The sequence below is a fragment of the Oncorhynchus mykiss genome, chromosome 13, assembly GCF_057628025.1.
Source record: "Oncorhynchus mykiss isolate SJ-2025 chromosome 13, ASM5762802v1, whole genome shotgun sequence".
In the NCBI taxonomy this organism is placed as follows: Eukaryota; Metazoa; Chordata; class Actinopteri; order Salmoniformes; family Salmonidae; genus Oncorhynchus; species Oncorhynchus mykiss.
This window is the reverse complement of record NC_143034.1, coordinates 65,683,853-65,705,038: the sequence shown is the minus strand read 5'-3', so window position 1 is coordinate 65,705,038 and position 21,186 is coordinate 65,683,853. Positions and strand designations below refer to the sequence as shown.

At 43.6% G+C, this 21,186-nt stretch overlaps 1 protein-coding gene across 11 annotated transcripts in view; it reads right to left on the bottom strand.

Annotated features, from left to right (window-relative positions):
• Nucleotides 1-21,186, bottom strand: part of LOC110516540 (septin-9) — a 153,462-nt gene that overhangs the window by 28,705 nt on the left and 103,571 nt on the right. For 8 of the 11 annotated variants that reach the window (XM_036941638.2, XM_090197184.1, XM_036941643.2 and 5 more), the window contains one exon: nucleotides 2,434-2,655. In XM_036941638.2, the coding sequence (XP_036797533.1) occupies nucleotides 2,434-2,655 (222 nt within the window). Of the gene's footprint in view, nucleotides 1-2,433; nucleotides 2,656-8,185; nucleotides 8,334-16,481; nucleotides 16,883-21,186 lie in introns of those variants that run through there. The other 3 variants (XM_036941644.2, XM_036941645.2, XM_090197186.1) reach the window with 3 other exon arrangements.

Genomic DNA, 21,186 nt, shown 5'->3' with positions numbered 1-21,186 from the left:
GTGTGTGTGTGTGTGTGTGTGTCTGTATGGCATTTGCATTGCTTGCTCGTTGGGGTTTTAAGCAGGGTATTTGTAAAGCACAGCTGACGTAAAAAGGGCTTTATAAAATAAATGTGATTGATTGAATTTGATCTGTTTGTGTGGGTGTGTTCTCTCTTCATGTTAACTCACCCACTACCATGATGTTGATCTGTTTGTGTGGGTGTGTTCTCTCTCTTCATGTTAACTCACCCACTACCATGATGTTGATCTGTTTGTGTGGGTGTGTTCTCTCTCTCCATGTTAACTCACCCACTACCATGATGTTGATCTGTTTGTGTGGGTGTGTTCTCTCTCTTCATGTTAACTCACCCACTACCATGATGTTGATGTGTTTGTGTGGGTGTGTTCTCTCTCTTCATGTTAACTCACCCACTACCATGATGTTGATCTGTTTGTGTGGGTGTGTTCTCTCTTCATGTTAACTCACCCACTACCATGATGTTGATCTGTTTGTGTGGGTGTGTTCTCTCTCTTCATGTTAACTCACCCACTACCATGATGTTGATGTGTTTGTGTGGGTGTGTTCTCTCTCTCCATGTTAACTCACCCACTACCATGATGTTGATCTGTTTCTGTGGGTGTGTTCTCTCTCTTCATGTTAACTCACCCACTACCATGATGTTGATCTGTTTGTGTGGGTGTGTTCTCTCTTCATGTTAACTCACCCACTACCATGATGTTGATGTGTTTGTGTGGGTGTGTTCTCTCTCTTCATGTTAACTCACCCACTACCATGATGTTGATCTGTTTGTGTGGGTGTGTTCTCTCTCTTCATGTTAACTCACCCACTACCATGATGTTGATCTGTTTGTGTGGGTGTGTTCTCTCTCTTCATGTTAACTCACCCACTACCATGATGTTGATCTGTTTGTGTGGGTGTGCTCTCTCTCTTCATGTTAACTCACCCACTACCATGATGTTGATCTGTTTGTGTGGGTGTGTTCTCTCTCTTCATGTTAACTCACCCACTACCATGATGTTGATCTGTTTGTGTGGGTGTGTTCTCTCTCTTCATGTTAACTCACCCACTACCATGATGTTGATCTGTTTGTGTGGGTGTGTTCTCTCTCTTCATGTTAACTCACCCACTACCATGATGTTGATCTGTTTGTGTGGGTGTGTTCTCTCTCTTCATGTTAACTCACCCACTACCATGATGTTGATCTGTTTGTGTGGGTGTGTTCTCTCTTCATGTTAACTCACCCACTACCATGATGTTGATCTGTTTGTGTGGGTGTGTTCTCTCTCTTCATGTTAACTCACCCACTACCATGATGTTGATCTGTTTGTGTGGGTGTGTTCTCTCTCTTCATGTTAACTCACCCACTACCATGATGTTGATCTGTTTGTGTGGGTGTGTTCTCTCTCTTCATGTTAACTCACCCACTACCATGATGTTGATCTGTTTGTGTGGGTGTGTTCTCTCTCTTCATGTTAACTCACCCACTACCATGATGTTGATCTGTTTGTGTGGGTGTGTTCTCTCTCTTCATGTTAACTCACCCACTACCATGATGTTGATGTGTTTGTGTGGGTATGTTCTCTCTTCATGTTAACTCACCCACTACCATGATGTTGATCTGTTTGTGTGGGTGTGTTCTCTCTCTTCATGTTAACTCACCCACTACCATGATGTTGATGTGTTTGTGTGGGTGTGTTCTCTCTCTCCATGTTAACTCACCCACTACCATGATGTTGATGTGTTTGTGTGGGTGTGTTCTCTCTCTCCATGTTAACTCACCCACTACCATGATGTTGATCTGTTTGTGTGGGTGTGTTCTCTCTTCATGTTAACTCACCCACTACCATGATGTTGATCTGTTTGTGTGGGTGTGTTCTCTCTTCATGTTAACTCACCCACTACCATGATGTTGATCTGTTTGTGTGGGTGTGTTCTCTCTCTTCATGTTAACTCACCCACTACCATGATGTTGATCTGTTTGTGTGGGTGTGTTCTCTCTCTCCATGTTAACTCACCCACTACCATGATGTTGATGTGTTTGTGTGTTCTCTCTCTCCATGTTAACTCACCCACTACCATGATGTTGATCTGTTTGTGTGGGTGTGTTCTCTCTCTTCATGTTAACTCACCCACTACCATGATGTTGATGTGTTTGTGTGGGTGTGTTCTCTCTCTCCATGTTAACTCACCCACTACCATGATGTTGATCTGTTTGTGTGGGTGTGTTCTCTCTCTTCATGTTAACTCACCCACTACCATGATGTTGATGTGTTTGTGTGGGTGTGTTCTCTCTCTCCATGTTAACTCACCCACTACCATGATGTTGATCTGTTTGTGTGGGTGTGTTCTCTCTCTTCATGTTAACTCACCCACTACCATGATGTTGATCTGTTTGTGTGGGTGTGTTCTCTCTCTCCATGTTAACTCACCCACTACCATGATGTTGAGCTCGAAGCCCTGTTTCATGGCCTTTCTCCGCATCTGTTCCAGGATGGCATCGATGCCCACATAGCTGAAGTCCCCCATGCCAGGACCTGGCACAGTCTTCTCCACCTGGCACGCTGCGGGCACCGCCGGGGTCGGCATCATCATCTCGGGCACAGCCACCTCAGACATGGCTCTACTGCTGTAGCTGGTAGTGACCTCTGACTCTGAGGAGAGAGGGAGAGAGAAATACATGTCAGTACAAGTGGATAAACCATTTATTTCCTCTCGTGTGATCATGTATCTTTGAAATATACTGGACACATTACATGAGCTTCCTACTGTGAAATAAAGAAAATAATTTAAAGTAGCAAGATAACAAAAACCTGACACATTCAAGTAACCAACTTATACAGTTAGTATACTACACTAAACATATAGCAGAACCATATTGCTGTGTCATCAGAAACAAGTGAAGGAGTTGGAAGGATGGTTTTCTACACAGCTGTGAGGAGCTAGTTACTAGCTAGACATAACTTAGCTAGACCCGGGCTAGAGCCACACAGTAGTCTGAACAAACCGTGTTTGTTCAACCGTGTTTCAGCCCCACCCGGGGCCTTCTGAAGTACTGAACCAACTGTGTTTCAGCACCACCCAGAGCCTTTTGAAGTACTGAACCAACTGTGTTTCAGCACCACCCAGAGCCTTTTGAAGTACTGAACCAACTGTGTTTCAGCACCACCCGGGGCCTTCTGAAGTACTGAACCAACCGTGTTTCAGCACCACCCAGAGCCTTCTGCAGTCACACACTTACTCAACAGTCATATTGAAGTAAACAGTCTCTACTGAGGGTTAGATACACAGTACATGTTTGTCTGACCACCGCAGGACTCATATACATTCATAGAATAATATTCTGTATATTTTCCTGAGTTACAGGAGGACCCCCCTGCAGATTCTAACTCAAGTTAACTATGTATGCTGGGTGGTGTCTGATCACCAGGCATATTGTTTAATATGGTGTGTCCTGCTGATGATGAGAGAGTGAAAACCTGAAACCTGACCTACTCACAACTCTGGAATCAACAGTGCTATTAAGGATGACTGACAAACACACACACACACACACACACACGAGGAGGACAGTCAGATCCTCGCTTGGAGCCACAAGGGCAGGCTGCCAAGAATTTTACAGCCATCAAGATTCCATCCCCCCTCCCTCCAGCTAGTTACAACTCCGATAACAACAACACTGAAGAGAGAAACTCAGGAAAATCCCAGAGTTCACTGTAAAGACTACTACACCAGGTTCTGGTAGGAAGATAATATGCTGGTATATCTTGTTCACGGAACACTTGATACCAGTCTGTTTTCAAAAGAAAAGTCTTGTGAATTGAGTATGATGTCAAAGTAAATGTTTCTATAGAAACGGGCAGAGTTAGAGACACACCTAGCCTATAGGGAACTAGCTCCAACTGGCCTCCACACCACTTCCCCATCCTGGTCCAGACACCAGTCACCCTCTCCTCTAGTAGTTTCCACTGCAACAGGTACAGAATAATACTGATCAACATGTCACTATTGTAACTTCCAATACCTGGCTCTACCCTGTGCTTACTGTTCTTGACTGGCGTATAGGAGTGTGGTTGGTCATAGATAGATCTGGTGACCAGAATGTTTGTGCTTCAGCCAACTCTTCTGTCATGTGTGTTGTCATGGCATACAGTAGAAGAGAGGATGACTGAGGAGTTGGCTGAAGCACAAACAGACCTGGTCACCAGGCTATCTACAGTACAGTACAGGGTTTTTCTTTATTTGGACTATTTTCTACATTGTAGAATAATAGTGAAGACATCAAAACTATGAAACACCACATACGGAATCATGTAGTAACCAAAAAAGTGTTTAACAAATCAGAATATATTTGAGATTCTTCAAAGTAGCCACCCTTTGCCTTGATGACAGCTTTGTGCACTCTGGGCACTCTCAACCAGGAACCAATTCTTCACCTGGAATGCTTTTCCAACAGTCTTGAAGGAGTTCCCACATATGCTGAGCACTTGTTGGCTGCTTTTCCTTCACTCCGCGGTCCAACCCATTCCAAACCATCTCAATTGGGTTGAGGTCGGGTGATTGTGGAGGCCAGGTCATCTGATGCAGCACTCCATCACTCCCCTTCTTGGTCAAATAGCACGTACACAGCCTGGAGGTGTGTTTTGGGTTATTGTCCTGTTGAAAATCAAATGATAGTCCCACTAAGCGCAAACCAGATGGGTTAGCTACTCTGCCTCTCACAAAGACACGGTGGTTGGAACCAAAAATCTAAAATTTGGACTCTGACCAAAGGACAGATTTCCACTGGTCTAAAGTATATTGCTCGTGTTTCTTGGCCCAAGCAAGTCTCTTCTTCTTATTGGTGTCCTTTAATAGTGGTTTCTTTGCAGCAATTCAACCATGAAGGCCTGATTCACTCAGTCTCCTCTGAACAGTTGACAATGAGTTATGTCTGTTACTTGAACTCTGTGAAGCATTTATTTGGGCTGCATTTTCTGAGGCTGGTAACTCTTATGAACTTATCCTCTGTAGCAGAGGTAACTCTGGGTCTTCCTTTCCTGTGGCGGTCCTCATGAGAGCCAGTTTCATCATAGCGCCTGATGGTTTTTGTGACTGCACTTAAAGAAACGTTCAAAGTTCTTGACATTTTCCGGATAGACTGACCTTAATGTCAAAGTAATGATGTACTGTCGTTTCTCTTTGCTTATTTGAGCAGTTCTTGCCATAATATGGACTTGGTCTTTTACCAAATAGGGCTATTTTCTGTATACCACCCCTACCATGTCACAACACAACTGATTGACTCAAACACATTAAGGAAAGAAATTCCACAAAATAACTTAAGGCACACCTGTTAATTGAAATGCATTCCAGGTGACTACCTCATGAAGCTGGTTGAGAGAATGCCAAGAGTGTGCAAAGCTGTCATCAAGGCAAAGGGTGGCTACTTTGAAGAATTTCAAATCTAAAATATTTGTTTAACACTTTTTTGGTTACAACATTATTGTGTTATTTGTTATTTCATAGTTTTGATGTCTTCACTATTATTCTACAATGCAGAAAATAGTGAAATAAAGAAAAACCCTTGAATGAGTAGGTGTGTCCAAACTTTTGACTGGTACTATATATCCAGCTAACCTCACATGCCAGTCACGTACTGTAAACAGAGTTACTTACAAAAGGCTCTGACTGATGTAAAAGACTCATTGAGTGAGGTGAAGTGCAATGGCTCATCTCCATGGTTACAGAGACAAGACGATGCAGTGTCCATCCCAAATAGAGTCACTGCTCAGCCCTTTCCCTTAGCATCAGGGGACACTGCAGAACCCCTTTGGAGAGGATGGGGCATAACTATCTGACCATGGTACAGAACTGCTATGATGAGTGTTACAACATGCTCTGCAAGGTGAGGAGTGAAGGATCATGGTTAACAAGGTGACAGTGTCTCGACCCTCCCTTCGTTAAATAAGAGTCACAGATTGTCTCTTTTTCCTTCCCTCTTCAGGGGACACTGCAGCACCCCTTTGGGAGGATGGGCCATACATGTGTAACGGATGTGAAACAGCTAGCTAGTTAGCGGTGGTCCGCGCTAAATAGCGTTTCAATCGGTGACGTCACTTGCTCTGAGACCTTGAAGTAGTGGTTCCCCTTGCTCTGCAAGGGCTGCAGCTTTTGTGGAGCGATGGGTAACGATGCTTCGTGGGTAACTGTTGTTGATGTGTGCAGAGGGTCCCTGGTTCGCGCTCGGGTATGGGCGAGGGGACGGTCTAAAGTTATACTGTTACACATGTACCCGTCTGTTCCCTCTACAGGGAGCCAGAGAGCTGGGTACGTCTTGGCTGTGTTTGGGCCTGTTTAACAAGAAGTAAATAGAAACACACACTAATCTCCCATTCCTGGTTGTTAAGAAACGTCTAGTTTTGAGGGTTTAGAGGGTGACACTATACGAACGATGCAGGGATTAGGGCTGGGACGATACCAGTATCACGATTCAAAGGATTCTAACAACCCTAGCTTTGTACGTTGACAGCTCATGAACCCGATGACACTAGGTACACTACCAACCAACAGCACATACAAGAGGGCCAGACAACCTTTCTGTCTGACTACACTGCTAAAACGTTGTGCAACTTTGTGAAGTAAATGTAGCCTTTTTGTTTAACCACGATCAAATCCCTAGAGGTTAAAACCTTACTACAAGGAGACCTGGAAATGAAGTAAACTAACTCTAAAAACTCGATAGCAGGGGTATTCAACTCTTACCCTATGATGTCCGGGGCCTGCTGGTTTTCTGTTCTACCTGATAATTAAATGCACATACCTGGTGTTCCAGGTCTAAATCAGTCCCTGGTTAGAGGGGAACAAAAAGCAGTGAAACTGGCTTCGAGGTCCAGAGTTGAGTTTGAGGGCTCTACAGTATGTCAGCCAATATGTCTTGCCAAAGTGCATAACATGGAACTGATTGGATGTCGTTATTATTATTCAGGGATGCCTTGGCCTGCTGTGCAGCGCCGAAACATAGGTGTCTGAGTGCTTTTTGGAAAATGACCCTATAAATCTGAAATGACCCTTGACCCTTTCATTAGTTAGAACGTCTGGTTGGCCATTTCACCTAAACAGCTGGGAGACATTAGCAGCACATTATCACACGGGGACAGGGAGAGAAGGACCAGTTAACCAGACAAGAAAAACAGAGGAATGGATGAGGGTTGTGTGTGTCTCAACTTTACAAACATGTCATTCATTGAGTATGGTTCCAGTCGGTTTCCCAGAATGTGGACAACATCCACATTATCACTGTGTTTGCTAGCTGACAACAAAACCACCTTCAGGATAAAACCAAACCTAATAAGCCACAAACTGTCAGCCAAGCAGATTGTAGATATGAGTCCAAGTGAAGATGATCCTGTTTCATCTCTACCTCTCCAATTATAAAATGGTTATGAACAGTCTATGTAGTTATTAAGCATTATGCATGGCACATGAAGCTTTATGTGATTGTAATGCATTATAAACAGGGTATTCGTAGGGAGAGTTATCAATGTTTCAGAGTAGAACAGATGTCAGTTGAATAGTAACAGTCAGCAGCAATCAGTGGGACCACAAGGTTCACTGTGGAGGCAATATGTTGTCATGGATGGATCCCTCTAATGATCATTTCCTGGAATTGAGTGGATTACATTACATAGGCTACATTCCTCTTTAGAATGGGATGTGCAGTCTTTCAGATGGCAGTCTTTCAGATGACAGTCTTTTGGATGGCAGTCTTTCGGATGGCAGTCTTTCCCGAGTGGCGCAGCAGTCTAAGGCATTGTGTCTCAGTGCTAGAGGCGTCACTACAGACACCCTGGTTCGAATCCAGGTTGTATCACAACCGGCCGTGATTGTGAATCCCATAGGGCGGCGCACAATTGGAACAGCGTCGTCCGGGTTTGGCCGGTGTAGGCCATCATTGTAAATAAGAATTTGTTCTTAACTGACTTGCCGAGATAAAGTTTTTTTTAATAAAATAAAAAATGTTAACCAGATGGCCTGACTCACTGTGGTTATTAAAGATCTCATGGCACTGCAAAGAGAAGAGGACATGTCATTAAAATGACTTTATTTAGGTGACACTCATTGTAAGAGTAAGGGTGTTAACCCTGATGTCATGGCTAAATTCCCAACCTGGCCCTCATCATTTTATCATGGAAAGGGGGATACCTAGTCAGTTGTACAACTGAATGCATTCAACTGAAATGTGTCTTCTCCATTTATGGGCATCTAATCATCCCCAGATTCCAACTCCAGTGGGCTCTCCTATCCCTTGAAACTCTTCAACCAGGTTGTTGCTGTGAAGGGGTGTGTCAACCTGAAATTAAATAGAGATTTCCTTCATTTCGATATGAAATTGGCATGAAAAATGCATTTCGTAAGAATCCACAGAAAAAGGCTTTTAGAATTCCCACAAAAAAATAAAAATACTTTTCCAGATTTACTGGAATTGTTGTGCTCCTGGTTTCAATTATGGCCCATAAAGAATGTTGTTTTGTCTGTCATTGCAGAGTATGCAGTTCCTTTGCTCTGTAAATAAAGACAGAAGTCCCAATACCAGAGAGAGGAGAGGAATAGACAGGAGAAGAGCGGAGAGGGGAATAGATGTGATTTACTCTCTCCATGCATAGCTTGGGGCATTCCCACTTAACAGCCAGCTAACTACAAACAGGCCCTAAAATATTCCCAAAAAGTGTGTTATGCCCCCCCGCAGGCCAGATCCATATGTTTGACACCTGTCCTACACCGTCTATAATCTAGCCCTGCATCTACTGCACATTGTGTCTTCAGGAGGGAGAACATGTTGTAAAACAGGAAATAACTACATTACCTAAACTAGTCCAATTGGTGCAAACACTAATTATTTCAGTTTTTAAACCCAATGTGATATGTTCACCATTTGTCAGATGATGTTAATCAAAAGGTTAGGGCTGCGGTTAGTTGATATGTTGACAGTTAGTTGAACATCAACAAACCATCTATTTGGGACTATGTAAATGAAGTGCTGACTATGCAAATTAAGTTATATGTTTATGACATCATTCCTCCCCTAACTGATATGACATGGGGGGAGGAGGGGGGGGGGGGGGTACTCATAAAAAGTGTACTGAGTGTACTTTTTCTCCACATTCCGAGACCCATGAGAGAGAGAACAAGAGAAAGAAAGAGGGATCCATAAAGAGGGCAGAAGATAGTTCGCCTGTCGTCTACAGCTTTATGGTAATAGCCAGAGTGAGTAGCCATCTCTCAGTCTACATGTTCACAATGACATTTTGTCCATAAGCTCCTTTCTAAAGCAAATTGAATACGCTACTCCAAACTATTATTAATCAAGAAATCAGAAAACAGACTTCCTCTAACAGTCGAAAGTCCAACTAGTTGTGACCGAGTCCTGGTTTCATTCTTCCTATGAATTTCTCAGGTCAAGAACCTGGGAGGAAAGAGAGGAAAGAGGGGAAGAGATGACAATGCATGTGAAGAATAAAAGAAAGCCTGGCATCATCAACACTGCATATGAGCCATCAAATCCTGGGACAGAGAAGCCATTGTCAGGTACAGTGCACACATGATGAGTCACCGTCATATGACAGAGGCTGACACAGCAGTACGGAGGCCAGCCAGTAAGACCAGGCATTACTCTGCATTATGGTACAAATACCCCCTAGCCAGACCCAAAGCGAAGCCCCAAAATGAACCGGGGAAGTGTTGTGCTTATATGCGGGTGTGTTTGTGTAGCCAAGCCCGTTTCCCAGGGTCCTCTCCATTTCTGGTCTCCTGAGAATGTGGCCTACGACCCCACAGGGCTGTGAAAGCAGATGTTGTCACCTGATGCTGGGGATATGTACTGCTGTGTGTGTAGAGTTGTTTACCAAACACATCTGTATGCCCAAAACACGACACAATCTCAGACACTCATTTAAAAATGTATGGACAATAAAGACATAAAACGACGAAGAGAGCATGTTCTAACACTCCAACATATTTTCAAGGTGTAATCGTCTTCAGATTGTAACAATGTGCATCGACCTGATAAAACCTACATCAAAACATGTAACTTGACAAACGGCACCCCATACCTACCACAGACTCCCAGTGATAGAGTCAGAGTGTTTCAGAGGGATGTTAGACAGACAGAGGGGTTCATTCAGTCATGCTGCAGTGCTGTTATCTGTCTCATTATCTGACCCGTCACTGTTTCTGACAGAAAACAGACAACGCAACGACCCCTAACTGCCTACACAACACAGGGACATTATCTACCTGTGTAACATAAACACACATAAACACACATCGATGCAGAGTCAGGTCAGATATGCAGCATAGTCTGGTGAAAGTATGCATAGGACCATTTCCTCATTATGTTGAGCAGGATCTTTTTACACCAACTGTAGATTCCTCCTGCGACACCAGCTCTTAGCCTGTTCCCAGATCAGTCTGTGCTGTGTAGCTAACTACTATGGCCATTGTCATGCCAATCATGTTTGACTATGGGAGTTAGCAAGACAGCTTCAAATGGAAGTGAAAGAGTCCACTTCAAAATTAAAATCTTTACATTTTCAGTTAAGACGCGTCTTTAGCCCGAACCTACACAATTGTAACCTGCCTGACTGTTTACCATTCTGTTTCCACCTAGTTACCATTCTGTTTCTGCCTTTTCTGCCTAGTTACCATTCTGTTTCCACGTAGTTACCATTCTGTTTCTGCCTTTTCTGCCTAGTTACCATTCTGTTTCTGCCTCAGTCATTATTAGACTAATGTTAATTGTAACAAGGTCCATCTAATGATATTATCTATGAGCCTTTTTCAGAGAAGCTAAGAGAACGAGCCATTAGCCAGCAGCATTAACTGTGTTGACTGTGTTAACAACCCTCCAGACAAACTTCAATGCCATACAACTCTCCTTCCGTGGCCTCCAACTGCTCTTAAATGCAGGGAAAACTAAATGCATGATCTTCTACCGATCGCTGCCTGCACCTGCCCGCCTGTCCAACATCACTACTCTGGACGGCTCTGACTTAGAATATGTGGACAACTACAAATACCTAGGTGTCTGGTTAACCTGTAAACTCTCCTTCCAGACTCACATTAAGCATCTCCTATCGTAAATTAAATCTAGAATTGGCTTCCTATATCGCAACAAAGCATCCTTCACTCATGCTGCCAAACATACCCTCGTAAAACTGACCATCCTACCGATCCTCGACTTCGGTGATGTCATCTATAAAATAGCCTCCAACACTCTACTCAACAAACTGGATGCAGTCTATCACAGTGCCATCCGTTTTGACACCAAAGCCCCATATACTACCCACCATTGCAACCTGTATGCTCTCGTTGGCTGGCCCTCGCTTCATACTCGTCGCCAAATCCACTGGCTACAGGTCATCTACAAGTCTCTGCTAGGTAAAGCCCCGCCTTATCTCAGCTCACTGGTCACCATAGCAGCACCCACTCGTAGCACACGCTCCAGCAGGAATATCTCACTGGTCACCCCCAAAGCCAATTCCTCCTTTGGTCGTCTTTCCTTCCAGTTCTCTGCTGCCAATGACTGGAACGAACTGCACAAAACTCTGAAGTTGGAGACTCATATCTCCCTCACTAGCTTTAAGCACCAGCTGTCAGAGAAGCTCACAGATCACTGCACCTGTACATAGCCCATCTGTAAACAGCCCATCTATCTACCTACCTAATCCTCATACAGTATTCATTTATTTATCTTGCTCCTTTGCACCCCAGTATCTCTATTTGCACATTCATCTTCTGCACATCTACCATTCCAGTGTTTAATTGCTATATTGTAATTATTTCGCCACCATGGCCTATTTATTGCCTTAACTCCCTTATTTGACCTAATTTGCACTCACTGTATATATACTTTATGTTTTATTTTTTCGACTGTATTATTGACTATATGTTTTATTTATTCCATGTGTAACTCTGTGTTGTTGTATGTGTAGAATTGCTATGCTTTATCTTGGCCAGGTCACAGTTGCAAATGAGAACTTGTTCTCAACTAGCCTACCTGGTTAAATAAAGGTGAAAAAAATAAAAATAATTAGCAGTAGCCTATTACAGGTCATGCTATTGCCGGTTGTTTGTTTTGCTGAGGTCTTAGTGTATCAGTGTGGAATTGTTCTCTGACAGCTAGTGTTGGGGCGCAGGGTTCCAGAATCTGACCTTTGACTGACCTCTCTGCCCGAGTCACTGGTACGACTACAGAGAGAAATAACCTCGGGGAGAGAATTAGGGAGAGGACTGCTTTCAACAGAGTTGTGCTAAAACACCTTAGCAACCCAAATCATGCAGCTTGGTGTATTATGACACGCTACCTCTGGACTGGACTTTAATTTCCATCACTGATCAACACATGTTCTCATGGCTCTCTTGTCCCTCAGCAGACATATGGTGAGCAATATGTTTGGAACACGCAATCATAATTGAATCGCAATATATACTGAATGGAGAGAATCGCAATACATACTGAATGGAGAGAATCGAATACATACTGAATGGAGAGAATCGGAATACATACTGAATGGAGAGAATCGCAATATATACTGAATGGAGAGAATCGGAATACATACTGAATGGAGAGAATCGGAATACATACTGAATGGAGAGAATCGGAATACATACTGAATGGAGAGAATCAGAATACATACTGAATGGAGAGAATCAGAATACATACTGAATGGAGAGAATCGCAATACATACTGAATGGAGAGAATCGCAATACATACTGAATGGAGAGAATCGCAATACATACTGAATGGAGAGAATCAGAATACATACTGAATGGAGAGAATCGGAATACATACTGAATGGAGAGAATCAGAATACATACTGAATGGAGAGAATCAGAATACATACTGAATGGAGAGAATCAGAATACATACTGAATGGAGAGAATCAGAATACATACTGAATGGAGAGAATCAGAATACATACTGAATGGAGAGAATCAGAATACATACTGAATGGAGAGAATCAGAATACATACTGAATAGAGAGAATCAGAATACATACTGAATGGAGAGAATCAGAATACATACTGAATGGAGAGAATCAGAATACATACTGAATGGAGAGAATCGGAATACATACTGAATGGAGAGAATCAGAATACATACTGAATGGAGAGAATCGAAATACATACTGAATGGAGAGAATCAGAATACATACTGAATGGAGAGAATCAGAATACATATTGTACTGGCACATAAGTTTCATGATAATATCGTATGGTGAGGTCCCTGGCAATTCCCAGCCCTAGTATGTGTTATGGAGGTGATGTCAACGGTGAATAAATAAGGCTTCAGACAGATGTCATCTAGATGTCATCTAGATGTGTTACATGGATCTCATGACAGTCTGGTCAGAGTAAAGTGATACTGGGAAGATGTCAATACCAGTCAAAGTGACGTTGGTGCTACATGTCTACAGACACTCAGTCTCTCAGTGTGAGGACCTCTACACATCCACTGTGCTGTCGATCATTCCTTTAATACAGTGGGCCCTAGTCAACACACACACACACACACACAGCAGATCATCATTCCTTTAATACAGTGGGCCCTAGTCAACACACACACACAGCAGTTCATCATTCCATCAGCACAGTGATCAACAGTAGACCCCAATCTATCCATCACTGCAGACAGAAAGAGATGACCAACCCCTCAACTCTCCCTAAACCTGCTATTCTGCACCCCTCCTTAATCCGCATCAAGTCCCTTCTACCCCTCCTTATACACACACATATATCCCAGAAGTACTAGAGCTGGGAGAGAGACACAAATCCATATCACGCTACATTTACTGAATTATTCCGATAATGCTAAATTCATAACAATGTGCATCAGTTACTTGTTTATATTGGCCTTTAAACTACTACTATTTTTAAATGTTGTCCGGTTAGAAATCGCCCATATTTGTTGACATAATTCATTTCAAAACTTCACATTCCTCTTGTAAAGGCTATTTATAGCTGTAAAATGCCCTCGATAAATGGTTGGTTGGGTCGGTACCAGTAATGTTAGTTGCATCGTCCTTGCTCTATGAAATACACACCAGTCTGCACCCCTTCCCTTCTTCCTTCCTAGACCCACTGTCCTTCACTGGAACTAAAACCACAGACCTCATTATCTCATACATACCATTTCAGAACTAAAACCACAGACCTCATCATCTCACACATACCATTTCAGAACTAAAACCACAGACCTCATCATCTCATACATACCATTTCAGAACTAAAACCACAGACCTCATCATCTCATACATACCATTTCAGAACTAAAACCACAGACCTCATCATCTCATACATACCATTTCAGAACTAAAACCACAGACCTCATTATCTCATACATACCATTTCAGAACTAAAACCACAGACCTCATTATCTCATACATACCATTTCAGAACTAAAACCACTGACTTCATTATCTCATACATACCATTTCAGAACTAAAACCACAGACCTCATCATCTCATACATACCATTTCAGAACTAAAACCACTGACTTCATTATCTCATACATACCATTTCAGAACTAAAACCACAGACCTCATTATCTCATACACACCATTTCAGAACTAAAACCACTGACTTCATTATCTCATACATACCATTTCAGAACTAAAACCACAGACCTCATACATACCATTTCAGAACTAAAACCACAGACCTCATTATCTCATACATACCATTTCAGAACTAAAACCACAGACCTCATACATACCATTTCAGAACTAAAACCACAGACCTCATTATCTCATACATACCATTTCAGAACTATAACCACAGACCTCATTATCTCATACATACCATTTCAGAACTAAAACCACAGACCTCATTATCTCATACATACCATTTCAGAACTAAAACCACTGACTTCATTATCTCATACATACCATTTCAGAACTAAAACCACAGACCTCATTATCTCATACATACCATTTCAGAACTAAAACCACAGACCTCATCATCTCATACATACCATTTCAGAACTAAAACCACAGACCTCATCATCTCATACATACCATTTCAGAACTAAAACCACTGACTTCATTATCTCATACATACCATTTCAGAACTAAAACCACAGACCTCATCATCTCATACATACCATTTCAGAACTAAAACCACTGACCTCATACATACCATTTCAGGAGACAAGGACATACATTACATGGCTACATGTCATACTCCACCCGTCATAATGGTATGTAAACGCATGACCAAGGAGAAGTGAAGAAATAATATGTAATAGTAGATAATAGTAGACCCACTTAACGGATGACTACAGACAGAACCATACCTCTGGGGATCTAACACTCACACGAGAATGCAGAGGTAATGTCAGCAGCTGTTGAAGAGCCAAGGTGTCTGTTCTCGCCTTGCAATGCACCAGAGCCCCTAACTGTCCAGAAAACAGAGCTCCTTTGAACTAGTGTGTGTGTGAATCAGATCTGACTGACTCAAAAGGTGAAGAGCGGTTGCGTTATTCTGTTTATTTTTAACTGTCTGATATCAGTGAGCTATGCCTATGTAAAATAGCTGGGGTCAAACATATTTAAACAAAACATAGGTTGAGGGAAGCCATTGTCAGAGCAGTGCCATAGTTCTGCTTTTACTGTGACAGCCAATAAGAACAGCAATATGCAATCAAAGAAGAGCGAGAGGATGAAAGAGATAGAGTCATCCATCTCCACCTTCCAGACACATCACTCCATCATTTTAACTACAGGGACTACTTTTCATTTTGAACAGGCTGCCGGAGACGACTTCACAGCAGGTCTCACACCCTATACTAAAAGTATCTGCCTCTTTCCACATGTTTCCACGTCTGGAAATCCCTCCATGTACTGTACTGCTCTGCACTGCCTCTCTCCATGTTCTGTACCTGGTCTGCACTGCCTCTCTCCATGTTCTGTACCTGGTCTGTATGCAATACAGCAATGTCATGGATCAATGTCCAGCACTACACAGCCCCATGTGTGGATCATGTCGTTAGAGGAAAGTTAGAGAAAAGACGGAACGAGGGGAAAGGAGAGCTGAAACTAACCAGAGCAGAAACAGAGGAACATAATGAAACATGGCAGCAGCAGAGAAGCAGTGGTTTATGCAAACAGCCCCCTCACCTCCCAGGATTGATTACAGGGCCCTGGAGCTGCAGACGCCATGTTAGAGACACACACAAAATTAATATCCTCGAACCCCCCCCACGTCCCTCCACTCTGTGCTCCCCTGCTCCGCCCCCAAACCCCCAAGAGCTCAGAACAACAGAGAAAAACTAGAGGATGAACCAGCAACAATGCCGGGTTTCAGGAGTACAGTACAACAGAGAAACTTCACAAAAAGCCTATTCCCCTCTACAGTCATACCTCAGTACATCTGAGTGGAACTTTCTATCAAGACAAACAAATACACACTAACATAAACACAGAAAGAGGCACACTCACACACAGTAGTGGTGCTCCGCGGCAGCAGAGTAAAGAGCGAGCTAGTACTGTACCACAGACAAACAGGAAACTAGAAGAGACGAAGGGAGAAAAACAAAAGCAGAGAAAAAGAGAGGGGAGAACAAGGAAACCACACACACAGTACACACTGCGAGGGAGGCAGAACCGCAAACTCACCGTGTGTGTTGTCCCGTGCTGAAGAGCAGCCCCCTAGTGAGAGCCAGTCCAGTCACCGAGGAACCCCACGGCCCCTCCCACCTCACCCCGTCATGTGACACTGGACCACAGGCATGCCACACCCCCCTCTCACTCACACCACCCTCCCCTCAACATGAAACGTCTTCAGAGAGGATAAACGCTTCTCATGCTTCCCATCTGAAACAGTTGGGAATAGTTTGTGCATACAGTATCAGTCAAAAAACACACCTACTCATTCAAGGGTTTTTATTTATTTGTTTCTATTTTCTACATTGTAGAATAGTGAAGACATCAAAACTATGAAATAATGAAAATAAAGAAAAACCCTTGAATGAGTAGGTCTGTCCAAACTTTTGACTGGTACTGTATATTATGATGACATTTTGTGATGTTTTTGTTGATTTTGGTCTTTGGCAAGGTTTTTTTCTGCTGTTCGTGCACACAATATTATCTCGAGGCAAGCTGAAGGCCGTGAGCCGAAATCTACGCACATTCGTCGGTTATTGGTCAACAGTAGGGATTCTTCAATTAAGTGTTTGTTGTCATTCAACGCTAGACAACTCGTTTTCATGCTCCATTTTTTTACTTCAAATACTGTACCAAACATATTAGTTAGATGTACAAATACGCAACAAAAATCTAAATCATCTTAGATTAATTCTGACCATTTTGAGGAAGTGTATACTGGCTACGGCATCTCAAGATGGACAAACAGTACTATTGCCACTTTTTTCTTGTTTGTTTTTCAAGCAAAGTTCTTTTAAGGGAGTATGAGAGCACACTCATTCTTAAGGCTTCCACATGCTTTGGTTTGGCTGGCGCTTAGCCATTTGTGTGTGTGTGTGTGTGTGTGTGTGTGTGTGTGTGTGTGTGTGTAGACACACCGTCCATGCTCCTCTACCCCTCATCCTTCCCCCTAGCCTCTGGCCACAGGTTTGAGAGAAGCCAGCCTGTCCACCCCCCTGGTCCTCCTGTCTACCCCCCTGGTCCTCCTGTCTGTCCCTGATTTACAACCCTCCAATGACCTGCTCCAGCCCTTTGTTCCTGGAATTCAGAGGATCCCAATCATTCCACAACACATACCAGAGGACTAGCGGGCCCAAATAAACATGATGACACGTGTTTACTTGCTATTGTGGGAGCTACAGCCAACAATGGATGAGGAGGATTGAGAAGTAGGTTAAATATTTAGTAATGTAACTGTGTAGCAGGTTGATGTGTTGCAACACTGTGTCCATACCGAGAAAGGGATAACATCTTGTCATTCTTTTTGACCACAATTTGACCACCATAGCCCCATCGCTCAGCTTTATGGCATTGACAAACCACTCAGTGGGGCTGCTGTTCGGCTAAAACAAACATTCAGGAGTATGGCTTTAATCCTTGATCATTAAAGATTAAAGGAGATTTTCTCCCTTTAAATCCCAGTTCTACAGTGGTTCTAGTTTCTACTGCAGTGGGTCTAGTTTCTCCTGCAGTGGTTCTAGTTTCTACTGCAGTGGTTCTAGTTTCTACTGCAGTGGTTCTAGTTTCTACTGCGGTTCTAGTTTCTACTGCGGTTCTAGTTTCTATGTGGTTTCTAGTTTCTACGGGGGTTCTAGTTTCTACGGCGGTTCTAGTTTCTACGGGGGTTCTAGTTTCTACAGGGGTTCTAGTTTCTACTGCAGTGGTGTACATACTGCTCCAGGGAGAGGTATGTCTCAGTAGGTTCTAGTTTCTACTGCAGTGGTGAACATACTGCTCCAGGGAGAGGTATGTCTCAGTAGGTTCCAGTTTCTACTGCAGTGGTGTACATACTGCTCCAGGGAGAGGTATGTCTCAGTAGGTTCCAGTTTCTACTGCAGTGGTGTACATACTGCTCCAGGGAGAGGTATGTCTCAGTAGGTTCTAGTTTCTACTGCAGTGGTGTACATACTGCTCCAGGGAGAGGTATGTCTCAGTAGGTTCTAGTTTCTACTGCAGTGGTGTACATACTGCACCAGGGAGAGGTATGTCTCAGTAGGTTCTAGTTTCTACTGCAGTGGTGAACATACTGCTCCAGGGAGAGGTATGTCTCAGTAGGTTCTAGTTTCTACTGCAGTGGTGTACATACTGCTCCAGGGAGAGGTATGTCTCAGTAGGTTCTAGTTTCTACTGCAGTGGTGTACATACTGCTCCAGGGAGAGGTATGTCTCAGTAGGTTCTAGTTTCTACTGCAGTGGTGAACATACTGCTCCAGGGAGAGGTATGTCTCAGTAGGTTCTAGTTTCTACTGCAGTGGTGAACATACTGCTCCAGGGAGAGGTATGTCTCAGTAGGTTCCAGTTTCTACTGCAGTGGTGTACATACTGCACCAGGGAGAGGTATGTCTCAGTAGGTTCTAGTTTCTACTGCAGTGGTGTACATACTGCTCCAGGGAGAGGTATGTCTCAGTAGTTTCTAGTTTCTACTGCGGTGGTGTACATACTGTTCCAGGGAGAGGTATGTCTCAGTAGGTTCTAGTTTATACTGCAGTGGTGTACATACTGCTCCAGGGAGAGGTATGTCTCAGTAGGTTCTAGTTTCTACTGCAGTGGTGTACATACTGCTCCAGGGAGAGGTATGTCTCAGTAGGTTCTAGTTTCTACTGCAGTGGTGTACATACTGCTCCAGGGAGAGGTATGTCTCAGTAGGTTCTAGTTTCTACTGCAGTGGTGTACATACTGCTCCAGGGAGAGGTATGTCTCAGTAGGTTCTAGTTTCTACTGCAGTGGTGTACATACTGTTCCAGGGAGAGGTATGTCTCAGTAGGTTCTAGTTTATACTGCAGTGGTGTACATACTGCTCCAGGGAGAGGTATGTCTCAGTAGGTTCTAGTTTCTACTGCAGTGGTGAACATACTGCTCCAGGGAGAGGTATGTCTCAGTAGGTTCTAGTTTCTACTGCGGTGGTGTACATACTGCTCCAGGGAGAGGTATGTCTCAGTAGGTTCTAGTTTCTACTGCGGTGGTGTACATAATGCTCCAGGGAGAGGTATGTCTCAGTAGGTTCTAGTTTCTACTGCAGTGGTGTACATACTGCACCAGGGAGAGGTATGTCTCAGTAGGTTCTAGTTTCTACTGCAGTGGTGTACATACTGCTCCAGGGAGAGGTATGTCTCAGTAGGTTCTAGTTTCTACTGCAGTGGTGTACATACTGCTCCAGGGAGAGGTATGTCTCAGTAGGTTCTAGTTTGTACTGCAGTGGTGTACATACTGCTCCAGGGAGAGGTATGTCTCAGTAGGTTCTAGTTTCTACTGCAGTGGTGTACATACTGCTCCAGGGAGAGGTATGTCTCAGTAGGTTCTAGTTTCTACTGCAGTGGTGTACATACTGCTCCAGGGAGAGGTATGTCTCAGTAGGTTCTAGTTTCTACTGCAGTGGTGTACATACTGCTCCAGGGAGAGGTATGTCTCAGTAGGTTCTAGTTTCTACTGCAGTGGTGTACATACTGTTCCAGGGAGAGGTATGTCTCAGTAGGTTCTAGTTTATACTGCAGTGGTGTACATACTGCTCCAGGGAGAGGTATGTCTCAGTAGGTTCTAGTTTCTACTGCAGTGGTGAACATACTGCTCCAGGGAGAGGTATGTCTCAGTAGGTTCTAGTTTCTACTGCAGTGGTGTACATACTGCTCCAGGGAGAGGTATGTCTCAGTAGGTTCTAGTTTCTACTGCGGTGGTGTACATACTGCTCCAGGGAGAGGTATGTCTCAGTAGGTTCTAGTTTCTACTGCAGTGGTGTACATACTGCACCAGGGAGAGGTATGTCTCAGTAGGTTCTAGTTTCTACTGCAGTGGTGTACATACTGCTCCAGGGAGAGGTATGTCTCAGTAGGTTCTAGTTTCTACTGCAGTGGTGTACATACTGCTCCAGGGAGAGGTATGTCTCAGTAGGTTCTAGTTTCTACTGCAGTGGTGTACATACTGCTCCAGGGAGAGGTATGTCTCAGTAGGTTCTAGTTTCTACTGCAGTGGTGTACATACTGCTCCAGGGAGAGGTATGTCTCAGTAGGTTCCAGTTTCTACTGCAGTGGTGTACATACTGCTCCAGGGAGAGGTATGTCTCAGTAGGTTCTAGTTTCTACTGCAGTGGTGAACATACTGCTCCAGGGAGAGGTATGTCTCAGTAGGTTCTAGTTTCTACTGCAGTGGTGTACATACTGTTCCAGGGAGAGGTATGTCTCAGTAGGTTCTAGTTTATACTGCAGTGGTGTACATACTGCTCCAGGGAGAGGTATGTCTCAGTAGGTTCTAGTTTCTACTGCAGTGGTGAACATACTGCTCCAGGGAGAGGTATGTCTCAGTAGGTTCTAGTTTCTACTGCAGTGGTGTACATACTGCTCCAGGGAGAGGTATGTCTCAGTAGGTTCTAGTTTCTACTGCGGTGGTGTACATACTGCTCCAGGGAGAGGTATGTCTCAGTAGGTTCTAGTTTCTACTGCAGTGGTGTACATACTGCACCAGGGAGAGGTATGTCTCAGTAGGTTCTAGTTTCTACTGCAGTGGTGTAC